We start from the raw sequence: 23,788 nt of genomic DNA on the forward strand, positions 1-23,788 counted from the left end.
TTTCAATTTTTTAAATGTCATGAAATATTTTAATTACACAAGAGAGGACTGTGTAATAAACACCCATATACCTACTGCTCATTTTCCACAAATGTTACATTTTTGCAATTTTGCTTCATATTATTTTTGAGTTAGAGGTTATGGATATAGTTACAACTGCTCTATCCCCCTCCTCCCTCTCTCCCCTAGCATAGGAAACTGACTTCCTGAGCTTGGCATGTGTCCTTCCCATCCAGGTCTCCATAGTCACACCACTTGTGTAAGTGGCCCTGAATGAGGTAGTGTCTTGTTTTAGGTGCTTTAAAACCTTATGTAAATGGCATCAGATTGTACAGTCCATTCTTCTAGTTGCTTTTATTTCTTTATGTTGTAGATCTGTCCACATTGATCTGTATAGCTCCTGGTCACTCATTTTGACTGTTTTAGAATTGCATTTATATTTATTCCACGATTTATCTGTCCAGTAACTTCTTTTCTTTTTTTTTTATGCTTGATCCATTTATGCCATCAGTTACTGTTAACCATATTTGGGGTTTTTGAAGAAACCTGTACTGGATGCCCACTAGGCACTCAGCATTGCTTTACCCCTGACAGTGTGATGAAAAGATGACCGGACATGTCACTTGATCCTGCTGGAGCTCTGCGTTGGGATCCTCTAATACTTCTCTCTATTGGCTTCTAATAATAATGGTTTTAATAACAATAATAGCCAACATTCATTTGGATCATACTGTGTCCCAGACAATGTTCTAAGCCCTTTATGTATATTAAGTCCTTTCATCCCCACAACAACTCCATGAGATAGGTACTATTATTATCCAGTTTTACAGATGAAGAAACTGAGGCCCAGAGAGGCTAAGTCACTTGCCCAAGATGACTCCACTAGTAGTTGCAGACCATGGATTGAAGCACAGCATTCAAATTCCACAGCCAGAACCTGTAACCCCTGCAGCGCCACCTCTTGAGCTCCACCTGCAGTGTCCTCCCCTGCCTCTTCTCTTACTTCTTGCCTGCACACACCCCGGTCGCCTGTCTCCGTCACTAGCCCCTGGTCCTCTGCCTGCCCCTCAGGCATAGTGTTCTTGGGTCTTCTTTTTCTTCCACCCCAGGGTTCCCTCCATGAGCTCATCTGCTGCTGTGGCCCCAGGGAGAGTCTAGAGTAAGTTAACCCCCGACTGCTGTCTCTTGTCCTGGTTCCTGGAGTTTATGAGTCACTGGCCTTTACTGCCACTGCCCACTGCATGGCTCCACCTGAATGGAGGTCCAGGGAATCAGGCAGAGCTCAAACACGCGGGCACCCAAGCCTACTTATTCTCCACCTACAGTCTTGCTCTTCCTTCCATGTTCTTTGTTTTGGTTATTGGTGGCCTGGCCAAAGACACAAGTCATCTTTGGTTTCAGTGATCATCCTGGGCAGTTGCTCTCAGCTGTCCTTGGCAATGTCTCTCAAACCCACTCTGTCCTTTCTGTCCCCAGCCTCCAGCATTGTGCTTTGTTAACACCTACAGCATCTGCCCAAGAGCTCCTCGCCTGCTCTCTCAGCTTTCAGAACCTCTTTAAGTTTCCAAACTGTCACCCTTACTGAAATCGAGTGTGATCTTGTCACTCTTCTGATTTTAAGCCTCGGTGGCTTCCCATTGTACCTGCAGTGATCACCAGAGGTCTTAGTGGGACACCGAAAACTTTCCCCATTCTGACCTCAGCTTGTCCTTCAGCCTTCTGTTGGGGTCCAGAAAGCGATGCCCCAGAGGGAAGGCCTCAGAAGCAGTCTCAAAAGCAGTTTTCCTCTGACCTTCTGTCCTCCTGTCTCTCAGCTTCATTCTTCCCTGAGGCAAGCCAAGGAAACTAGAATCCCTCTTCACCCAGGCAGGTCATAGATATACTGTGATCTAACCCCTCCCCTCACCTTTCTGAGCTGGACGTAAAGAAATTTTCTGACCTACTTTGTGTGATTGTAGGTCATAAGAAAGGGATCTGCCCCAAACCCTGGATGGATGCTACACAGAGAAGCCAAGAAGAATCTGAACCGACAGGCCTTGCTGGGTTTCCCCACTCACTCTATGAGCATCAGATCATACTTTTCTTGTCCAATCACATTTCTACATGGTTGTGCCTGCTTCATAGAACCTAGGCATAAATATAGACAATGTTCTCTATATCTTTGGCCTTCATTCTGAAGGCTCCCGTGTCATGTAAAACTGTGTGATCAAATAAAATTTGCTATGCCTTTTCTTCATATTAATCTGTTTGTATCAGGTGAATTTTCAGAGAACTTTCAGGGTTTGAAGGAGATGTCTTCCCTTGGCCCCTACACTTCCATTCTGCCACTCCACTCAGGCCTGCATCGTTCCTGTTGTCTGGAACTTGTCACACTTCTCCAGAGTGTGCAGCCTCAGACTTAGTCACTCTGTACCTTTGAACATGCTATTCTCTGAACCTGGAAGGCCCTTCTCCCCTTTCCTTGCTCAGTGGATTAGTTTCCTGGTGCTGCTGTGACAAGTACCACAAACAACAGACATTTATTCTCTTGCCAGAAGTCCAGAATCAAGGTGTTGTTATGGTCATGCTCCCACCAGGGCTCTGGGGGAGAACCCTTTCTTGTCTCCTCCATCTTCTCTTGGTTGTGGCTTCTTTGGCTTGTGGCCACATCACTAGAATCTCTGCCCCTGACTTCACATGGACCCTCCCCTCTTCTGTCAGTGTTTCTCCTCATGTCTTTCTCTTATAAGCACGCTTGTGATTGCATTTAGGGCCCACCTGGATAATCCTGGCTGATTTCAAGATCCTTCACTTAATCTGCAAAGTCTTTTTTTCCAAAGAAGGTCACATTCACACATTATAGGGATTTGACGTGGACATATCTTTTGGGGGACCTCCATTCAACCCACTACCCTTGTTAGACTCCTCGCTGTCTTTTGACATCTGGGTCTGTGTCCACTGCTCAGGTCCTCCCCTCCCTGCTGCCCTCTGGGCATTGGCAGTGCGTCACATGGGAGAGTGTCATGTGGCAAGGCAGCCTGCAGGTTTGTCTCTCTTTGTCTCTGGTCCTGTCATGTTCTCAGCTCCTGACACATGCTGGACACTCAGTCAGAGTGTGACACCTTAGGGTTGTTGTGGATGTTTGCTGCTTCTGTCTGGACCCCGAGTCCTGTCACCCACACCTGGCTAATACTGCTGGGGCCCTACCTTTCTCTCCCGCCGGCAGCCTGCCTGGGCCTCATCCCTCCTGCCTGGACTGTTGGAATAGCTGCCTGGCTGACCTTTCTGCTCTCAGTCTTTCATCGCCTCCAATTGACTTGGAACACCACTGTCAGAATGATCTTTCTACAGTGTAGTTTTCATCTGTCACCTGGTCAGAAGTGTTAGCGTTGTATTGTTTCTGTGGCTTCAGTCTCACAGGCTTGTCCTCTTTTATAACCTGCCATCCACTCATCACCTGTGGCTCTGTCTACACACTGCTGGGTCCTGTTACTGCTCTCCTGCCTTCCCATCACTGTGATGAGTTGCATATTTTGTTGCCTTCTCTATGAATTGGCATTTAATGTGCTTTCATTTCTTCAGACCCCTCTGAGTTCTAGAGCTTGCTTGCTCCATTCAGACTGCAAACAACAAGAGCTGCTTGGCCTTCCTCTTCTGTAGACCGAGGAGGCTTCGTTTTCTGTTGGAGTGTCCCACCTTGTCAGTGGCTCTTCCTGGGCCCCTTCCCTGTGGCGTTCTTTTGGCACCAGACATAAGTCAGGTCTCGGGTGTGGGTGTGCCCGGGTTTACACAGTAGTGGGAGGGTGCAGTGTGTCCTATCCCTGTGCCTGCAGAGGAGGAGGGGCACTAAGTCACCCATTTGTTCAGCAAATCTGAACTGAGCACAGTTCTGTGCTATATGCTGCTGGCTACTGAGGGTGTGCTGAAGACAAAGGACACATCATACGGGCTACCTGCCCTCTGAGTTCACTATCTGCAGCATGGGAGACAGGTGTCAATTATGGAATCACACAGAAAAAAAATACGCATATTTGTATGTACGAGGGTACTTCCAAGATTACAACTGACAGCCATTGTTCATAGAAGGATTTGTGTTATCTTTTAATTCTATTTTTCCACAAACTTTTTGAAGTGATCTTGTCTGTACATATGTATGTATATGCAGAATATATCTAGGATATGAGAGGTGGAGGAAGATCACGGCGGGGGGAATATTGGAATGTGGCTTGGGGACCTGCATGAGTGGGGGTCAGGGAGGAAAGGGGCATTGGGTGGAGACTGGAGGAGTGGACAAGGCAGTTAGGCAGAGGGAGTGGCATATCCAAAGGCCTCAGGAAGGCTGACAGGAGGGTGGCAAGGGCAGGAAGACCTGAGTGGTTCAGACAGCAAATGGCAGGGGAAGGCAGGTGTGGCCGGCTCTCGGCATCCACTAGGGGGTGTGTCCTGATCCCAATAGCACTTCCGCTCATTTTGTGTTTCACCTTTTGCCTTTTCTTCCTCTTTTAGGTTAGAAAATCAAGTCAGGAAGTGCTCTTGATTCTTCTGGAACAAGATCTCATTTTCCAGCATGATATTGAAAACAAAGTGTGTCCAGTTCTGCTGGAGCTGTCTGCCCCAGACAGTGATGAGGAATTCAAAGCAGAAGCCGTGAATGTGAGTCTGTCCAGGGGGTGACACCCCATGCTCATTTGTTGGTGTTGTCCCATAAGCTGGCTTGTGCATGACATGATATGTTGCACGTGTTCGATTTGACTAGCACTGTTCCCATGTGCAAGGTAGCCAGTGACTCGACCTAGGTCTGAGAAAGCTCACAACTCAGCTCTGAGCATGTTTTGGAAATGATTGTTTTTATAGCACTGCTTGTTTTATGAAGTCAAGTCTTCGGGAATCAGTGAATTGGGCATAGCAGAGACAGCTGGCTTAGACTTCTGCTGGGCAAGATGCTGAGATTTATAGGTAAACCCTTGAATCTACATGGGTCATGGGCCTTGTTTCTCAAAGTGAGGAATCTCATATGGTATGTGAGATAATTTTAGGTAGTACTTCTACAATTAAGAAAAACATGTAATAGGTGTGTGTTTCTGTTTTATAGATTAAGAGAAGACTAAAGTAGGCATGTAAGCACATAGGAAGTTCACTGTAAAGAACACAGATGTGGCCAAAATGTTTACAGCACTTTGGGAAATGCTGTGTTAAAGTATTTGTGCTCATATCAGTTAAAGATACACAGTGAAAGGAATAGTATAAGTTCTCAGTGACTTATCCATTTAATGGTTAATATTGTGGTATCCTTGGGTTTGTAAGATTCTGTACCCATTGTTAAATGATTATATAAGCAGGACTTTCTACTCATTTCTGGAGCCCTTGTTCGTAAGCTCGTGGTTGATGAGCCGGTGCTGGCTTTTTCTGCTTGTAGACTGGGACACCCTTGCCCAATCTGTCCTCGTGTGTTTTCCTTTGTGGCTCAAGGAGAAGTCATCATGGGCCATCTTTTTGTTTTTAGCTGCTGCTTCCCCTTTGACCCATGCAAAGCATGCCATGTGGCATGACCCTTTCTGTTTGCATTATAGAAGTCAGGTGCTCCAGGATTATAGAATAATCAGAAGTACTTTAGGAAAAGTTCGTACATAAAGGACTTAAAAAGTCATGAGCCTTAATTGTGAGTATAGTAAAAGATATAGATGTTAGTTGTTTTCTTGCTTGGAACAGAACAACATTAGAAAAAGGAATTCTTCTCTTTCTCAAAGTGCAGAAACATTATATACACCATGGAGCTAAAAAAATTGTATTACAGAGTAAGAACAGTTGGCAATTATTCTTCATTTATGTAAAAGTTTTCTTCATATATGCATTAAAGATCTGGCTTTTTAAACTAATTTAATTTTTTGCATATTCCATATGTTTATAAGATGAATCAGGCTGAAGAATAATTGATTATTAAAATTCAAATTCTCCAGGGTTCTTTTATAACTTTCAAGTTTCTCTATAAGAAATTAAATTTATTTTGCAAAATGAACCTGGCTAATATCATTTAGTTGGGGTATTTGGCAGTTGAGCAGTGAACTTTGCAAATGAGATCTTTTTCATTTGGAAGTTGGTTAGGCGAGTTTCCAAGGTTACGATTGACAACCAAATATCTTATCCCTAAAGACTGCTAATACCATGAAAAATAACACTAAGGGCATTTTTGCATGATTTTTATTTTGTTTTGTTTCCAAACACTCCATTCTTGTCAGCAATATCCTTCTTCTTCTTCTTCTTTTTTTTTTTTTTTTTTTGGTGAAAATATTTGGAAACTGTAGCAAGCCTTCAAGAAGCTATCTGTACAAATCACTTGCAGAACAAATTAGTTCACATGAATTGTATTTTTCATTCAAAGTGAGTTGCTGATATTATTATTTGAATGTATTAGCTTTCAGATGTGGCTACAAGAACAGAAGCAGTGCTGATCCCTCCCACCCCAGCCCTCGAGGCTGAGTGCGTGTCTGTGTCCTCCCCGTGTTTCTGGAGGACCTCTGCTGCTCTTCCCACAGAGCTCCGATGGGGCAGAATGTGGGGTGTCTTGTCTGGCCCATGCATGCTTTGGTCTAATTTCTTTTCCAGATCCTGGAGACCAAGGGACCTTGGAGGGGACTCTCACCCCTTGGTCACTGGAGATCTGTGGGGCACAGACAGAGCTGTCTTCTTAGCTAGGAAATGAAAATGTGAGTGGAGTGTGGGTTTTATATTCAAGGAAGAGAAGGGCAGGGTTCTGATTTAATTGGTCTGTGAATGATGCCCCAAACACTGCGAGAATCAACTTGTATTTGTTAGGAGGTGATTCAGGGAGCTGTTGGCTTGACAGGGGATAGATGGGGAAAGCAGCAGATTGGGCTGGTCCACTGCCCTCTATGTTTTGGGCTGTCTTTGCAGCCATGTGGTGTGAATATTGCTACTGCTGCATGTGCGTAAGCACACCCCACTCAGAACAGTGCCGTTTTTGAGGAATTGCTTCTCACTCCCAAGGAAACTGCACGTCTACGTGGACAAAGTGTACCTCTGTTCAGTAGACTTTTCATTCTCATTGGAAGTTACAATCAATCGATTGTGATGCTGAGAACTCTAGTGCATGCATGATTGGGAAAAACAAAGATAGCCAACTACACATGCCTGGGGCATTTTTAAATCAAGTTATGCGGCACAACTTTCCTGCTGGGACATAGGTACACAGATTCCTGGTTTCTCACACAGGTATGCATTTTCCTTTGTGAAGTCTTTCTAGATACCCAAGGCAACATTAGTGACTTTCACCTTTATGTGTCAGAAGAGTTGGTTCCTATCTGTCTTCTGTCACTTAGCAGTTGTGAAGTTCTGTTTGTTTCTCCCTCAAAATGGTGAGCTTCTTAAACAGAAGACCATATTGTCTTTGCACCATCAGTACCCAGCACAGTTCCAGGCCCAGAGTCTGTGCTAAATAAGTGTTAGTTGTTGGATGAATGAATCGGTAAAAACTGCAAGAGCTGTATCTTGTAATTATATCTAAACAGGATAAACAGACCACTGGAGAGCAATTATAATTCCTGTTGCTTGCAGGGAGGCCATTAGCATTCTGAGATTATAACTAATTGTCAGAAACCTATTTTTCTCTCTCGACACATTTTCACATTGTTTTCCTCATTTTTTGTTGTCGTTCCTATTTTTAAGTTCATTTTTATTTGTGCATTTATTTAGAAAGAATGTTGCAATTATGTACTATAAAGAATGGTTAGCTCCAAGCAACTAAATGAAGATTGTCATTCCGTACAAGTGGTTCTCAGGGCCACAGGAATATAATTTCTTCTCACTTGGGGTGCTGACTTTTAATGATTCTGGATTTGTTTTATACTGTGTAGTAATAAGGGCATGTGGGTGTGGCAAGAGGCAGAGGGGTGGATGGAGATACTGAAAACTCTAGTTACCTGTTAGCCTGGATATGGAAGCCTCATGTCCTCATTTATTGTGGCTGTCACTTTGTGCAACTATGCTAAGCATCAGATCAGAAACATGTGTCCTTGGAGTTCTGGAGCCACAAGCCTTTTCCTTATTTCTGTTATGGGACTAGGTTCCCCTCCCCTCATCCTGGTTGTTTTTCTTTCCCCTCTTGTCCACTTGTGTGCATATTCCAAATAGAATGATAGTTGGATTACTAACTCAGGACCTTTTTCTACTGTAAAATGACAGTGCCATGTTGATAGTGAGAGTAACAGGCTTCAGAGACAGGAAGTCCTCCCTCCCTCCATCTCTTCCTTTCCTCCATGTCTTCCATCCCTCCCTCACCTTCTTCCCTCCATCCCTCTGTCCCTTTCTTCCTTTTTTCTACTTTCCTCCCTTTCTTTTTCTTTTGTTGGGGGAGTGGGAGAGTTCTTTTATTTTACTTTTTGATAACTTTTCATTTTGTTTTAATTTCCAACTTGCAAGAATAGTACTATGAATTCTTTTTTGTATACCCTTTATCCAGCTTCTCTAGTGGTTTCTGTATAGCTCCATTTATTTTATCACATTCTCTCTCCCTTCTGCATACTCGTACATACACACACACAGATATATACAAATGTGTATATATTTTTCTGAGCTGTTTGGAGACATTGTGCCCCTTTATTAAATTCTTCTATGTATATATATCCTAAAAATAGGGAAATCCCTTTTTTATACAACCACAGTATAATGATCAAAATCAGGAAATTTAGCACTGATATAGTGTTAATGTTTCATTCCCAGTTCATATTCAGATGTTGTCATTTGTCCAGGATCCAATTCAGGATTACTCATTGCAATTGAGTTCTCTTTCATATCTCTTTGGTTTCTCTTAATCTGAAATAGTTCCTGAGTCTTTCTTTCAATTTTGTAACATTAACATGTTGGAAGAGTCCAGGCTAGTTCTTTTGTAGAAGGTCTCCCGGTTTCGCTTCGTTAGATGTTTCATCATATTGGATTAGGACTCTTTCTTTCTGGCAGAAATATATATAGAAGTGATATGATCTCAGTGTGCCATGGCAGGAGGTGCAAGACTTTAGTTGTCCTAGTAATGGTGATGTTAACTTTGACGACTTAGTCAATAGAGGTGGTATCTGCCAAGTCTCTCCAGTGTACTTTTTTTTTTCCTCTGAAGGTAATAAGGAGAATTACCTTGAGACTGTGTAAGTATGCTCTTCATCAAACTTTCACCCACTAGTATTAGTGTCTGTTGAGGATTCTAGTTGGCGTTCTACAGTGAAGAATGTTCCATCTCCATGATTTGCTAACCTTTTGTTGACAATTTTCACATTTGTGTTCAAGAGGACTATTGTTGGCAATTTTCTTTTCCTATTATGTCTCTGTCAGGTTTTAGAATTGGGGTTATTTTGGCCTCAGAAAATGAGTTGGGAAGTACTCCCTTCTCTTCTATATTCTGAAAGATTTTGTTTAAGATTGGAGTTATTTTTTTCCTTAAATATTTGTTAGAATTCACCAATAGAACCTCTAGTCCTAGTTTTCTATGTGAGATGGTTTTTTATAACAGATTCAATTTAGATATAGGGCTGTTCAGATTTATTATTTCATGTGTCATTGGATAAGTTGTGTATTTTAGGGAATTTATTAATTTCATGTGAGTTGTCAGATTTATTGGTTTAGAGTTGTTCACAATATTCCCTTATTATCCTTTTAATATCTGTAAGATCTGTAGTGTTATCCTCTTTTGTTTATGATATTGGTGTTTGAGGGTTTTTTTTTGTTTGTTTGTTTTGTTTTTTACTTAATTCTTGATAGGGGTTTATGAGTTTTATTAATGTTCAAACTAAGTTTTGGCTCTGTGGATTTTCTTTATTGCTTGTTTTCTTTTTTTATTGATTTCTACTATTAATTATTTCTTACCTTCTACTTTCCTGAGTTCAATTGCTTGTATTTTTCTAACTTCTTAAAGGGGAAACTTCATATTTTGAAGCCTAACTCTTTCATAGTAAGCATTTAAAGCTACACATTTAATGTTTATGTCTTTGTGATGTATTGACCCTTTTATCATTAAAAAATGACTTTGGTAGTAATTTATATCTTGTAGTCTACTGTGATTTTAATATAAACACTTCAGCATTCTCATGCCTACTGTTTATTATAGTATATTTGCTTTTACTATCAACCTAATTGTCTTTACATTTAAAGTGTTTCTGTTTTTGTTGGAATATAGTTAGGTCTTGCTTTTATATCTAGTCTGATAGTTTCTGGATTTTAATTGGAGTTTTTAGTCCATTTATATTTAATGTAATTATTAGTATGTTTGGATCTGTTTTTGCCATTTCTTTATTTGTTTTCCTTTTTGTCTCATTTGTTTTTGTTTCTCTGTTCATTGTTTTCAGTTTTCTTTTGGGCTAATTGAATATTCCTTAGCATTGCATTTTAATTCCTCTATTGAGGATTTTCAAAAAATATAGCTAGCACCTTACAACTGTGTAGTTCCACTTACTTGCTTTCATCCTTTGTGCTATTTTTTTTTTATATATTATATTAATATTTCATACATTATGAACCTGAAAGTACAGTATTGTAATTTTTGATTTAAAGAATTATATCTTTTGAAGAAGCTAATAAATGAGAAAAAAAATAGCCTTTTATACCCCCATTTTTGCCATTTTTGATGATCATCTTTTCTTTCTTTAGATCTGAATTATCAAATCTAGTATCTTTTCCCTTCAGCCTGAATAACTTCCTTTACTACGTTTTTTAGTATCAGGTTGGCTGTTGATGAAGTCTCTTAGTTTTTGTTTAGCTGAAAATGTCTTTATTTTGCCTTCATTTTTTATTTATTTATTTATTTATTTTTGTCTTTTTCCGTGTCCGGAAATGGATCACAACCCTCAGTGTCGCCCCCGTACCGGACCGGGACCAGCAACAGGATCGCAACCCTCGGTGTTGCTCCCGTGCCTCGCTCAGCCAGTGAGCGGGAACCGGTCTGTATGTGGGATCCGAACCGTCGGTGGGAGCGCCGCCGTGCTTCCCAAGCGGCGCACTATAGCAGTGAGCCACCGGGCCGGCCCTGCCTTCATTTTTTAATGATAGTTTTGTTGGATATAGTTTTGTTGGGGGTTGACAGGTTTTTGTGTTTTTTTCTTTTAAAACACTTTAAAGATGTCATTTTGTTATCTTCTGGCTTCCTTAGTTTCTCATGAGAAGTGAACTGTCATTCATGTTGTACTACTGCTATATATAAAGTATCTTTTTTTCTCTCACTGCTCTTGAGATTTTTCTCTTTGTCTTTGGATTTTCGCAGAATGAGTGTTTATCCTGTCTTGTGTTCATTGAATTTCTTGGATTTGTGTATTGATGCCATTCACCTAATTTAGGAAGTTTTTGGCTATTGTTCCTTATTTTTTTTCCTGTGCAATTGTTTCTTTGTCCTTTTAGTCTGGGACTTAGATTACACAAAGTTGGGACCCTTGATATTGTCCTACAGATCTTTGAAGTTCTGTTTTCTTCAATCATTTTTTCTGTCTAATGTTCAGATTTGATAATTTTTGTTAATCTTTCTTAAGTTCAGTGGCTCTTTCTGTCATCTCCAATCTGTTAGGCCTATCCAGTAAGTTTTTTATTCCACTTATTATACTTTTCAGCTCTAGAATTTTCATTTTGATCTTTTATAGAATCTTTACAGTTTTTATATCTCTATGATAGAGTCCCTATCTGTCCTTCTCTATGCATATGTTTTCCTTTTAATCCTTAAATATATTTATAACAACTCTTTTAAAGTCCTTATGTGGTAGTTGCAACATTTAGATCATCTTGGTGTTGATTTCCATTGACTACTTGCATTATGGGTCACTTTTCCTTTTAATACATGAGTAGTGATTTTTGATCAGACACTGGACATCATCAAATGATACATTGCAGAGACTTTGGACTCTGTTGTATTTCTCTAAAGTGATTTTTGTCCTAGCAGGCAGTTACCTTGATTGACATCCAACTCCAAACTGTTTCCCTTTTGGTGAGCAGCAGCTGAAATCTCTGCTCAGTTTAGTTTATGTCTGTTGCTTCTTTGTTAGGTCCTCTAGGATCTCTCCCCTAGCCCTACTCCCACCCCTGTAAGTAGTTTAGTAGTTGGCTAAAGTTTTAAGCAGATCTTATACACAGATTTTGGACCTTATTTGCAAATCTCTCCTATTGCAGTTCGTCTTTTAAAGGTAGCTTGTCCTCTAGTTTCCATTTTTTGGTTGCTGTCCACTGCTTCCAAATGGTTATTTTTTATGTTTTGTCAAGATTCTATAATTGTTATCTGTAGGAGGGTTAGTCCAGTTAAGCTACTTTGCTGTTACCAGAAGTCTTGGTTCTTTTTTGTGGTTTCCCTTTCTTTGATGAGATTCCCAATCTGTTTATTCATTACGACCCTATTTTCATTTTAGTCCTTTGGCACATTTATAATAGCTGCTTTAGATTCCTTTTATTTTTTTTTATTTTTTTATTTTTATTTTTTTTCCCTTTTTGTCTTTTTTCGTGTCCGGCAACGGATCGCAACCCTCAGTGTCACGCCCGTACCGGACCGGGACTGGCAACGGGATCGCAACCCTCGGTGTTGCTCCCGCACCTCACTCAGCCAGTGAGTGGGAACCGGTCTGTATGTGGGATCCGAACCCTCGGCGGGAGCGCCACCGCACTCCCAAGCGGCGCACTGTAGCAGTGCGCCACCGGGCCGGCCCTTTTTTTTTTTTTTAGATTCCTTTTAAAGTCTACTAATTCTATCTGGATTTTCTGTGGGTTTGTTTCTCTTGACTGATATTTTTCTTGGATAAGGGTCATGTTTTTCTATTTCTTATGTCTAGAGATTTTTTGTTTTCTATTGTATCTTCTTGATGTAATGTTGCAGATACTCTAGATTCTGTTATTTTCCTCTGTAGAGTGTTGACTTTGTTCTAGGAAGCAATTCAGATTGTTTCCCTACAGTAAACAGCAGCTGAAACTACTCAGTTCTCTCAGCCTTAGGTTACTGCTGTTCTCTGTGAACTGCACAGTCTCACCTGTGCATGCACAGTTCAGAGATCAGCCAAGGATTAGGGTAGGATTTAATTACAGATTTTAGCATGCCCATTCCTTTGGCTCTCTTTTTTCTTCCTTCCCAGGATTTTCACTCTCACTTTCCAGCTCCCCTGGCAGCCTCAATCTCTGTTCTCCGATTTCTCAAGCCAGTGAAACTGTAGCTTTTGCTTGAGGTCTAGCTGCCCTGCATAGCCAGGCAGATGGGAAGTGCCCTCAGGCAAAAAGCAGCATAAATGCAAATTCTACCCAGTATGGTTTTCTTCATTCAAGGGTCTGCTCTTTAATTCTGCCAGTGTTCAATCATTCCCTGGTGCCTACCAGTCATTTTTTTATACTGTATCCCACTATTACTGTATGTACCACCTCACCACTGTCTGTTTTTAGTTAGTTACATTACTTAACCTCTTTCACCATTAGTTTCCTCATCTGAAAAAAAAGGGATAATTAATTCCCATATCATACGGTTCTGGGGAAGGTAAAATGAACCAGTGCATATAAATTGTTTCTCTATTGGGTGCTCGTTGACATCTGGCAAATGCTAGCTCTTAAGTTTCAGACAAATACCAATTTGAGTAAAACTAGAGAAATATTTGGCCTTCTATTGATCATTTTTTAACTGACAAAACTCAAAAGAAAGTGTTCTCTATTTTTCCTTCTTGGACATTTTGGCAATATTTTAGATATTTGCTTTTGGAATATATCTTGTTAGTGATGCATCTGACTTACACACTTTGGTATTTCAAGTGACTCTGATGTTCTTGTTATTTATAGGTAATTTGCAGAATGGCTTCAATGCTGAGTAAGAGCACAGTTGAACACCTGCTGCTCCCTCGATTCTGTGAACTGTGTGGTGATGAGAAGCTCTTTCAAGTTCGAAAGGTGGCATCCTAGGAGTTTTAAAACTCTTTAAGTTAAAAAATTGGAATTAGATTCCTCTGAAGTTTCTGGACTTCTTCAGTAGACACAGTCTGGAGGGAAAATGTGTCCAACATGAACTGTGTAAAGAAAATATCTGAACAGTGTTGCCAGTTTTTACTGCAATTATGAAATGGATAGAAGCCTGGAGATGAGATTCTATATGAGTAAACCGGTTGCTCTTAGGACAAGAGTTATGGGACCTTGCTGACTTGTGGTTAGATGTGGTTACTCAGACATGCAAGGTCTTTGATTATCTGGGGTCATTTGTTCCAGAACCCTTTTATCTTTGCTATACCTTCCAACCCCAATCCCAGGTTCGTGTTTAATTGCTTGTCACTTTGTTGTCAAATTCTTCCCTTTTGAAGGGTGTTGCCATCCCCCCAGACAGCCTTATCCCCCACCTTGCTGCATAACTGGTCGTCACTCCTTGGCCTCTCCCCCTTGGCAAGACAGTGGGTCTCATGTACTGAGCAGAGAATGTTAAGGGTCTCTTCTGTCCTGTTGCTAACCAAATGCATTATGTATCAAGATCAATTAGGAGCCTAGAATTTGGTTCCTTATTGTAAATCCTCTGTTTTCAATGCAGTAGAGGCACCTAGTATGGTGCTGTGTGGGCGATGGGCTTGGTTAGGGCTTGTTAGCTGCCTGACTAGAGAGGATAATTACTCTCAAGCTTCCTGCTTGTTAGTTTTTACAGTTTGTTAAGACAAAAAGAAAGATGAGAATAATGGATATGCCTTTTGCCTTTTTAAGGTGTGTGCGAAAAATTTTGGTGATATTTGTCATGCTGTGGGACAAGAAGCCACTGAGAAATTTCTGGTATGTGAAATTTTGCCAATTGTAATTGCCGATTTACTTCTTAGCACCCTTTCAAATAAGTTGTAAAATTTTATATTTATGAGTCTGTTACTTTGGAATGGCAGCTCAGTTTTAAATTCATTAATTTCAGATTTCTTGAATTCTGCAACATTTATTTTGTTTTTTGGTGGCCGGCTGGTATGGGGATCCGAACTCATGACCTTGATGTTATAAGTCTGTGCTCTAACCACCCTGAACTAACCTATCAGCTCCCAGATTTCTTGAATTCTGATTAACGTTTTTCCTTAAGTGTTGGCAGCTGGACTGTGGAATGGGATGGAAGCAACCCTAGTCCTCTTTCCCGTGGGCTTTGCTGTCACCTCCTCACAGGTCATTTCTCCCAGTTTCTTCTCACTGTCTGAGCCACTCTGTCGCCTCTCCACTGCCCCCTCTAGAACACTGCTCCACCACCTTACTCTTGGGCCTCAAAACCATTGAGATTTTTTTTTCTTGGTTTACAGGTTAAAATCTAGAGCCTTATTGGCATTTCAGGTCTCTTCACAAATACCTTTCCTGCTCACCTCCAGTCCTCTTTCTCAGTTCTGAACAGGATCCTGGCCTAGGTGAATCTCACCTCAGGCCACACATCTGAATCCTGGGGAAGGTCAGAGGAAGGGGGAGGCCCAGGCTTTTGTATTTTTGATAAATTCCCAGTGATTTTGATGCACAACAGGGTACAGAACCACTTCACTGGCTAGCCAGGTGACTTTTCAGCTCCCTGGAGGCTTCCTGTTCTTTTACACCTATGAGTCATTACTGCCTCTCTCCCCTAAGTGTCTTCCCTACCTGGTAGGACTCTACTTACTCTTCAAATCCAGCTTGAGTGTGCCTCTGTGAAGTTCTTTCCTGGTCCAGACTCGCCCACCCACTGTGCTGGAGAGAATCCATTTCTCTCTGTTCTGCATCCTGTAGTGTTTTGCTTAGAGTACCTCACTCTTGGTTTGCTCATGGGGATCTGGGGATGGCAGGGACCACGTCATGTTTGTCTTTGTTTCCCCAGTGCCCACCTTGGACCTGGCACTTGGAGAACTGTGCTCAATAAGCATTTTGTCAATAAGATATTGACAGAATACTACTGTATCGTTGGAATTTAACCTCAAAAAGCATAATCTTGGAATTGATTTTTAAATTTAAGTGCAGAAGCTCATTTTATTTTATTTCAAGTAAAAGCCATGTCAACACAGTTCCAACCCAAGAATAATTTTTAATAGGCTGTTGCTTTGAATATACAGTGAGTGTTATCTTCTACTTAGTGTACCTGAATGAAGAATAGCAGTGACCAGTGTGCTGATCTTTCTGTAGGTGCACATTTCCATGGTCATATTACATTCCCATTTGCGAAGCATTTTAGGCTAATTATTTTTACATTAGGATATTAAATGAAAGCCTTTTTAAAGGATAAATTTTAAAAGAGGATATAATTATAACCTTTATACAGATATAGAATGAACATGTGTCAAAGATTGTACTGAACTCATTTATTAATAAAACAAACCAGTAAGATATTACAAGCAATTTAATGGAGAACTCAGAGTACTGCACATTTGTAGTCAGACCAAGGAGTACTGAAGTGATGTACTAATCTTACAAATAGATTCAAAACCAGTCAGTATCCAGGGTGATAATCCATTGCATTCTACTGGACACAATTTGCATTTCTGTGGACAGGAATTATTTGCATTACTGTCAGTTTTTAATAACTTGCCTTCTATCACTAGAGTTGTAAAGCACCCTATTCAAGGACAGTGAAACCTGGATGGGTGAGCTAGTTGGGACATTCACTAAGTTTAAAGTCTTTCACAGTCTTTCTCTATAATTCACATAAGGAATATCAGTCATTCTGCCTTTTTGGGGGATTTTTTCTATTATCTTGTTATATTTAACCAAGTCATTTACTAAAATTAGGAATGAAGGACATGTTTCTTTCTTCTACTTATCATAATTTCTATTTGTTTCAAATGATTTTTTTTAGACCAGTGTATGTTTCTCTTTGATATTAATTTCTGGATATGCCTTCACTACGTCATTAAAACGGGTTCTGCCCTTCCTCGGGGTAATCAAATTTGAGTAGCACTATTTACTTGTTTTGGTAGATCCCAAAGTTTTTTGAGCTCTGCTCAGATAATGTTTGGGGGATGCGAAAAGCCTGTGCAGAATGCTTCATGGCCGTGTCATACACCACCTCCCCTGAGGTCCGCAGGACCACACTGTCGCCTCTCTTCATCAGACTCATCAGCGATCCCTGTCGATGGGTGAGTGATGGCAGCCCTGGACTCCATGGGTCAAGCTGTCTAGCTGTGTCCAGCTCCCAGGCCTCATCTTGGCTCTTGGACTTGTGTCTCTGTATTTTGTCCTTTCAGTGACTAGATTTAGATCTTGTGTAGACCTCGCAAGGTCTAAATTAGGGCAACTGAAGTCTCAAAAGCTTTGGGGTGACTAGTAAGAAAGTGGCACACACCTTAACATATGGAGCAGATGAATATCACAGCAATCAGAATTATGAAGGGAAGGCATTAACTAAATGATTACCTTTTCTGTTACTGTCATAAACATGCCTGTAATGATTCATAAGGTCTGTGTAAATACTTAAAAAAAAAAATCTGGTATTATTTGATGTGGAATTAATATTCGGGAAGAATAAAACCTATATAACAGAGCTAAATTTTTCTTCATTTTCTATTGCAAAATAGTTTATTTGGAATTTAGGGAATGATTTAGAAAGCAATAAATCTGCATAGACGTCATTTGGAGGTCAGTGGCTTGTCTGGTGACCAGCTGTCTGTTTCAGCCTGGGATGAGATGTGACCACTGCTGTGGTCTGCTGCTGTGTTTACCATGCTGTTCTCTCTGGTTCCAGGTGCGCCAGGCTGCCTTCCAATCCCTTGGCCCCTTCATCTCCACCTTTGCAAGTCCTGCCAGGGCTGGCCTTTATGTTTGCGAGGACGGCACCCTGAGCACCCGACCACAGACCCAGGATTTGGACACTGATTTTGCCTCCCGCTTACCCAGTCCTGAAAGTTGTGTTCATACTTCCTCAGCCAGGTACGCCCTGACCAGGATCGTCACCAAGACCCACACTTCACCTCAAGCATCCACCTAAGATTCTAGCAATTATCTTGTCTTGAGTTTTAGTAACAGTGACCTTCTGGGTAAGATGGAATATTAGAGCTTTAATTATGTAAAGAAGCAAAAAGTAATTGCAATAATGATTTTTAAGTGTGAGTACTGGGTTATAAATAATGAAGCTACTGTGTCTCCTAAATTTAGATAAAATATTCATTGAGAGTAGTGATTAAATAAACTATAAAAAATTTTTCTCTTTTTTGATTAATGAAGTTCTTTGGATAATTTACATAGGGAAAAATGTGAAGTCTCCCAAATGTACATTTGTGATGTAGGATGTTATATGCATATAAAGGTGACATCTCTGACTACCATTGGTAGGCCCTACATGTTTTTCTCATATGGCGATTAATCTTTCCTCTGAAGAGGGAAGTTGTGTACTAACTAGACTATTTGGGTCATTTATAAGCATCTCTCCATTGTTCATATTATGCAGGACGGTGACAGTGGGTAATTGACACCTCAGATAATACAGATCCCTTTTAAGATGGATGTGTCTTTCCCTCCATCCTTCCCCCATGAAAGTTCATCGAGTGCCTGCTGTATGTCAGGCTGGTGTGCACTGTCTTCCTCATCAAGATGTTCACAGTGGTTGACAGTAGCTAGCTCTCACAGGTGCAGAGCTTTTATTTTCCACTGCCTGCCCCCTGGTGGAGGCACCAGTGAGCAGGAAGTGGATGAATGAATGGAATCTTGCCACTGAAGGTGCTGCAGCAGAAGCCAGGGGAATTCTCCCCATGAATTCCGTGGAGGGTTGGCTGAGCTTTCATGTGGTATTTTCATTGCACATCATACCTTCATGGGGCCAAGGGAGCTGACTGCACCTCTTATCTTCTTGTGAGGATTTAATCTTCTGACAGTAGAGACACTAGGAGGCTGGCTGGCTGGCTGGCTGGAGGAGGACCAGGCTTGGGAGGATGCGGGTCTCTTCTTTTTTCATGGCCCTTCCGGTCTATTACATGGTGCTAAAAGATTGCTTCCTTCCATTTAACCTAGTTCAACAAAGCCTGTGCGGATAGAGCCAGATCTACCCATGGAAGGGATATCAACGGAAACCAGTGATTTTATGCATGTCGGTAGCTCCTCTACTGGCCTAATAGAAAACCCAATGGAAAACTCTGCCTCGGCTGGAGCTGAGTTGACCAGGCTTTCCCCAGAAGCCAGTCCCTTCTCGAAGCTCCTAGATATTAATGATCTCCCCATCAACAGCCACCCTGGACCAGATTCCTGTGCCTGCCCAGGGAATTCGAAGGATGTGTTCAATAATTTCCTTTATTGGAGGACTCCTCTCCCTGACATAAGCAGGGACTTAGAGTTGTTTCTGAGCAAGGCTGGGCTGCGGGAAGAAGGCTGCAGCAGACCCGAGACTAACAGCTGTGTGGCCAGCAGTGAGATCCAAAAAGTCCTTGATAGTTTGCAGGAGCACATGATGAATGATCCAGATGTTCAAGGTAAATGTCCATAGTAATTAAAGAGAAAATGGGATATTTCTGTGTTGTGTGGCATGCTGACACTTGCTTCTTCCTTGGGCCTGTGCACTGATACAGACGCGTGTATCTGTTATTTATTCACACTGTGCACACAGTGAGAGGAGAGGCTCACTCAGCCTCACCACAGCCAGAGCACTAGAGATGTTTCTGGGCAGGTACCTGTGTGTGGATTTTGCCTCCTTGTTTTGCAGACAGACACGCACACAGTCTGAAGTCAATTCTAATAGAAAAGTGGACAGTTCTGGGGTAGTACAAATTTTATTAGCTCCTTGGACACTGTTACATCATTTCCCACGTTTAATGCCCTTTCTGGTTATGAACAGCTAAGGATGGTCCTCCTTTTGGAGCCTATTAGCTCAGCCTGTAGCAAAACTTGAAGATTTTTGTCTTTGTACAGCAAGGAAAAGTACAACTTCTTCTTTGGGGTATTTTTCATTTTATGACTAGTACTCCCACTGAGCGTCTGATCTGGGAGCTAGACCTTGCGATCCATATCCATTATCATGACTCTTCTTTCTCTAAACAGAGCTATATTTGTATTCTTCCTTGTTTTGGAGAAATTGGAAAAACAACACTTGCTGCTGTTGCTGAGCAAAGATTTGTGAGGCTTTCGGGAAGGAAAATGTGAAAATCCAGTTAGCCCTCTGATTATTCTTTGTCCTTAAATTTATGAAGGAAATTAAATCAATGTTTGCTGAAGGAATGAACACACATAACATATCACTTCTAATAGCTATAGACAAAGGTCTGTTTTTGGAAAACACATTACTGAAGATACCTTAATCCCCACTGCTAGGACCTGGGCTGGAGGCCTGCGCAGCGATGGCTGGCACGTGAGGCCCTTGTGGTCTGTTTGAGGGGACTGTGGAGGCAGAGACCATGAAGGGCGTGGAGAGGGCTGGGAGAGGAGGAGACATGATGTGCTGTGTAACACAGCACAGGAAGCCAGTCATTCCTGGGGACAGAGGAGACATCTGGTAGAAGACCTAGCAGAGCAGTTGACATTTGAGTGAGGCTTTAGAGGACAGCTGGGAACCCATCATCCAGAAAAGTTGGGGGATTTCTTTCTGATGGCTCTTACAGTCCCTGAAGTCATTGTAAAATCTTGCATGTATATGCATACTTAATTTTTTTTGTAAGAAAGAACTTACAGCTTCTTTCAGACCTCAAAGGGATCTTTGAGCCCAAAAGATTTGGAAATACATGACACATGTTTGGGAACTGGCTGTGGCAGCTTAGGCCATGGGGAAGGAGCTGGAGTGCAGCACTGAGGAGGTGGGGCTGCCCTGGGCATGGTTGAGAGCCAGCCCCATGCTCTAAACGTGTTACTGACTCTAGAGCTCTATTTTATTTAATTAGGAGAAAGCAAAATGAAGAAAGGTGTGTGTGTGTGTGTGTGTGTGTTGGGAGGTTGGGGACATGGAAACACCCAGATTATTTTTAAAGAAAGATATTTGAAATATGTAATCTTTACTGTTAGGAGGGTATCATGCAGTCATGAAAGAATGGGTAGCCCCCTTGGGTCTTGGTAAGTGAGATTATTACTCATCTGTATGTAAATGGATTTATTCATGTACAGCATGTATGTGTGTACGTGGGGGCAGAGAAGGTAGCCATCCTGTTTTATAAGCGGGGGAGCAGGACACCCCTCACAACTCAGTGGACCTCCCAGACAGTCATTGTTCAGTAACATTGTGTTGTCTTTCTGTGAAGGATGGGGGACTCAAACTCTGAATTTTCCCCAACTGAGGCTTTTTGAGTTTGGCTTTGACATTCTGTGCGTGGCTGACATTTAGTTGAAACAGTTACCATTAATGGCCATAAGTATCACCACCTTGCTGAGAGCTTGTTTTGAGCCTCCAGAGCATGGTTGCTGTGCAGTCTTCACGGTAGGAGCAGATAGGTGGAACGTGTGAGTTTGTGTAGAGTGCCCACGCCACGATGTTGTTTTGAAGACTTCTCTAAAGTAAACCCCCACAGACCAAATAAAGTTATTAAAATTCTTGGAACTTTTCTTCCTGCAGCTCAAGTTCAGGTATTATCAGCTGCACTGAGAGCTGCACAGCTTGACTCTGTGAATGAACCTGAGAGCAAGGTGTCAGAAGGTCTGGATGAAGTGTCCATTTCAGACCCTGGCTCTGCCTCTGACAGTCAGATGACCCTGTCGGCCTCATCATCTCCGGATGAGCTCTCCGTGGCCAGGGCATCACCACGCTCAGTAAGTAGTGTCCCTCTCCCTCAGCTGCTGAGGATGTGACAGAAATCACAAAGCTGCGTTTTCTTTTATTAATATATCCCAGCAGAGATGATAAATGGCAAATTTCATTTTATTCTTAAGGTCATGTTTTGGATAACTAGACAGCCAATCAATCAGATGATTGATAACGCTGATTCTCTTCCACAAAAACAGGGTGGAGACCAAACGTGCCTTCCCCCTTCTCTGAAGACAACAAGAACTGGTTCTTTGTGGGAGGGGGGATTAACCATCTAAACACTGTGTCACTGTTAACAGACATTTGCATCTTTTAATGATAGTGGAGGGTGAATTCATGCCTTTCCTGGAATTTACAGTTGACTGAGGCCTTAGAGAATGATCACCACATCTAGCCCCTCATTTTGTAGGAGCTCCTTAGTACGTGGTTACTTCCAGTTGCAAAAGAAGGAAAAGGAAAACAAAAAACTCAAAAAGATTGAACAATGAAGAAAATGTTCTTTTGCTCAAGGTGACAGGATGAAGTGCTGTGGTTGGGGGTCCCCAGGATTGGTGAACCCCACCCCTGGACATCGACAGTCCCACCTTCCCATTGAGCCACTGTGGCTCGTATCAGCATGCAGCGCCCAGTGGAAGGAGGTGCCATGACTCCCACTTGTCTTGAGGAGCAAGACAGCCCTATGCCATGACGCCCTCCCTGCCCTCTCCCCAGGGCCTCACCAGCCACAGTTGCATCATGGTGTAGCATGGCGCACTGGGTAGGAAACACGTGAACTACCTGCACAGAGTCAGGATTCTGCCGGGAAGAGGTGCAGGGTGGCAAGCGGTGGCTGTGTAGGTGGCCATAGCCTGCTGCCCACTGGGTGTTTTCTAGGGAAGTGAACTCACAGTAGCTTTGGGGTTGCCTGGACTCGTGGTGGTTTGCTTAAGCCTTGACTGGGCTCCTAGAGTAAGTGCTGTGCATAATGATTGCACTGAAGGCTCTGGAATAAACTTCTGAAAAGATAATAATGATCCCAGTGGCACATCTTATTAGTATATGTGAATTTATTAACTTGGAGAAATTGAGGTCTTAGGTTATCACACCAAAATATTTCTGATTTATCATGTCCTCTGTTAAACAGCACACTAAAAGTGAAAACCTGGGGAGCTGAAGGCTCTGGTAGCGTGCCTCAGAGCTAACGAAGCATCTATTGGTGTATTAATCGACTTTCCTGGATCATATATTGAGCTGATTTGTCAGAATCCATTAAGCTGGTAGACAGTATGACATTTCAAGTGCAAGTTGGAAATCCATGTTATGGTTGAAGGAGAAGGTCAGGTCCATCTCAGTTAATGTTAATCAATGATCAGAGACCAATATGTCACTGTTGAATGTTCTTGCCCATTTTAATTGTTAACCTAATGTAAAGGTTCATCAGCGAACATTAGGAGTGTTTGTACAGGTGAAAATTGAAAAGTTTTCTGAGTAAATACTCCTTTATCAGCCATACCCTTTCACTCAGATTCGCGTTTCTCTCAGCCCCATCCTCTCTCTGAGGTCCCCAGTGCTGCAGTTGCTGAGTCCTGAGAAGCGCTGCAGGTGCTCCCACTACCAGCTCCTTAAACATGGGAATGTCACTTGAGGGCATTGGTTAGGCACACTAGAGAGACCAGGGCTTAAGGAGTAGTGGATGCAGACTAATGTCGTAGTTGGTCCTCACCAACTTTAACTTTAGCCTTTTGTCTTTCTGTAAGGATCTCAAGCAGTCTTGAAATTAAAATGTAGGAAATCTACTTCCCTTAGCACTTAAAATGACTAGTCGATACAATATCATACATAACTATGCAAATGTAGGTTTAACATTTGGAGAGATACCATTGACTTCAAGGGAAGTTGTTGTCCTGGTTTACAGCAGTCATTTGTGGTGCTCAAAGAGGATTCTTTGAAGGCGGAGCGATGGGACAGCTTCCTCCTTTGGACTAAATTAGTAACATGTCCAATCAACTCTGCAGGATCTAGCTGAACCCCGAAATGGAACCAGTGACCATCTGGAGACTGAGCAGAGACATGACTGCACCCCACTTGAGGAGAATGAATCTAAGTTACAGGTTTGTTCCTTGAAAAAAAAAAAAGCAACTCAAAACTTTATATTTTCTGAAGGTTAAGTTTAAGAATAGCCATTGGAAACAAGTATTTTTCTTCTGTCAA

The 23,788-nt window shown here is 41.8% G+C and overlaps 1 protein-coding gene across 1 annotated transcript in view; it reads left to right on the plus strand.

Moving 5' to 3' along the window:
- LOC103599779 (serine/threonine-protein phosphatase 4 regulatory subunit 1-like) overlaps positions 1-23,788 on the plus strand; it is a 78,855-nt gene that overhangs the window by 45,073 nt on the left and 9,994 nt on the right. Inside the window, exons 5-12 of the mRNA XM_008583949.1 lie at positions 4,486-4,632; positions 13,768-13,875; positions 14,668-14,733; positions 16,866-17,024; positions 17,630-17,814; positions 18,892-19,346; positions 21,410-21,603; positions 23,593-23,688. Of these exons, the coding sequence (XP_008582171.1) occupies positions 4,486-4,632; positions 13,768-13,875; positions 14,668-14,733; positions 16,866-17,024; positions 17,630-17,814; positions 18,892-19,346; positions 21,410-21,603; positions 23,593-23,688 (1,410 nt within the window). The remainder of the gene's footprint in view (positions 1-4,485; positions 4,633-13,767; positions 13,876-14,667; positions 14,734-16,865; positions 17,025-17,629; positions 17,815-18,891; positions 19,347-21,409; positions 21,604-23,592; positions 23,689-23,788) is intronic.

This window comes from Galeopterus variegatus, unplaced genomic scaffold, assembly GCF_000696425.1.
Source record: "Galeopterus variegatus unplaced genomic scaffold, G_variegatus-3.0.2 Scaffold3088, whole genome shotgun sequence".
In the NCBI taxonomy this organism is placed as follows: Eukaryota; Metazoa; Chordata; class Mammalia; order Dermoptera; family Cynocephalidae; genus Galeopterus; species Galeopterus variegatus.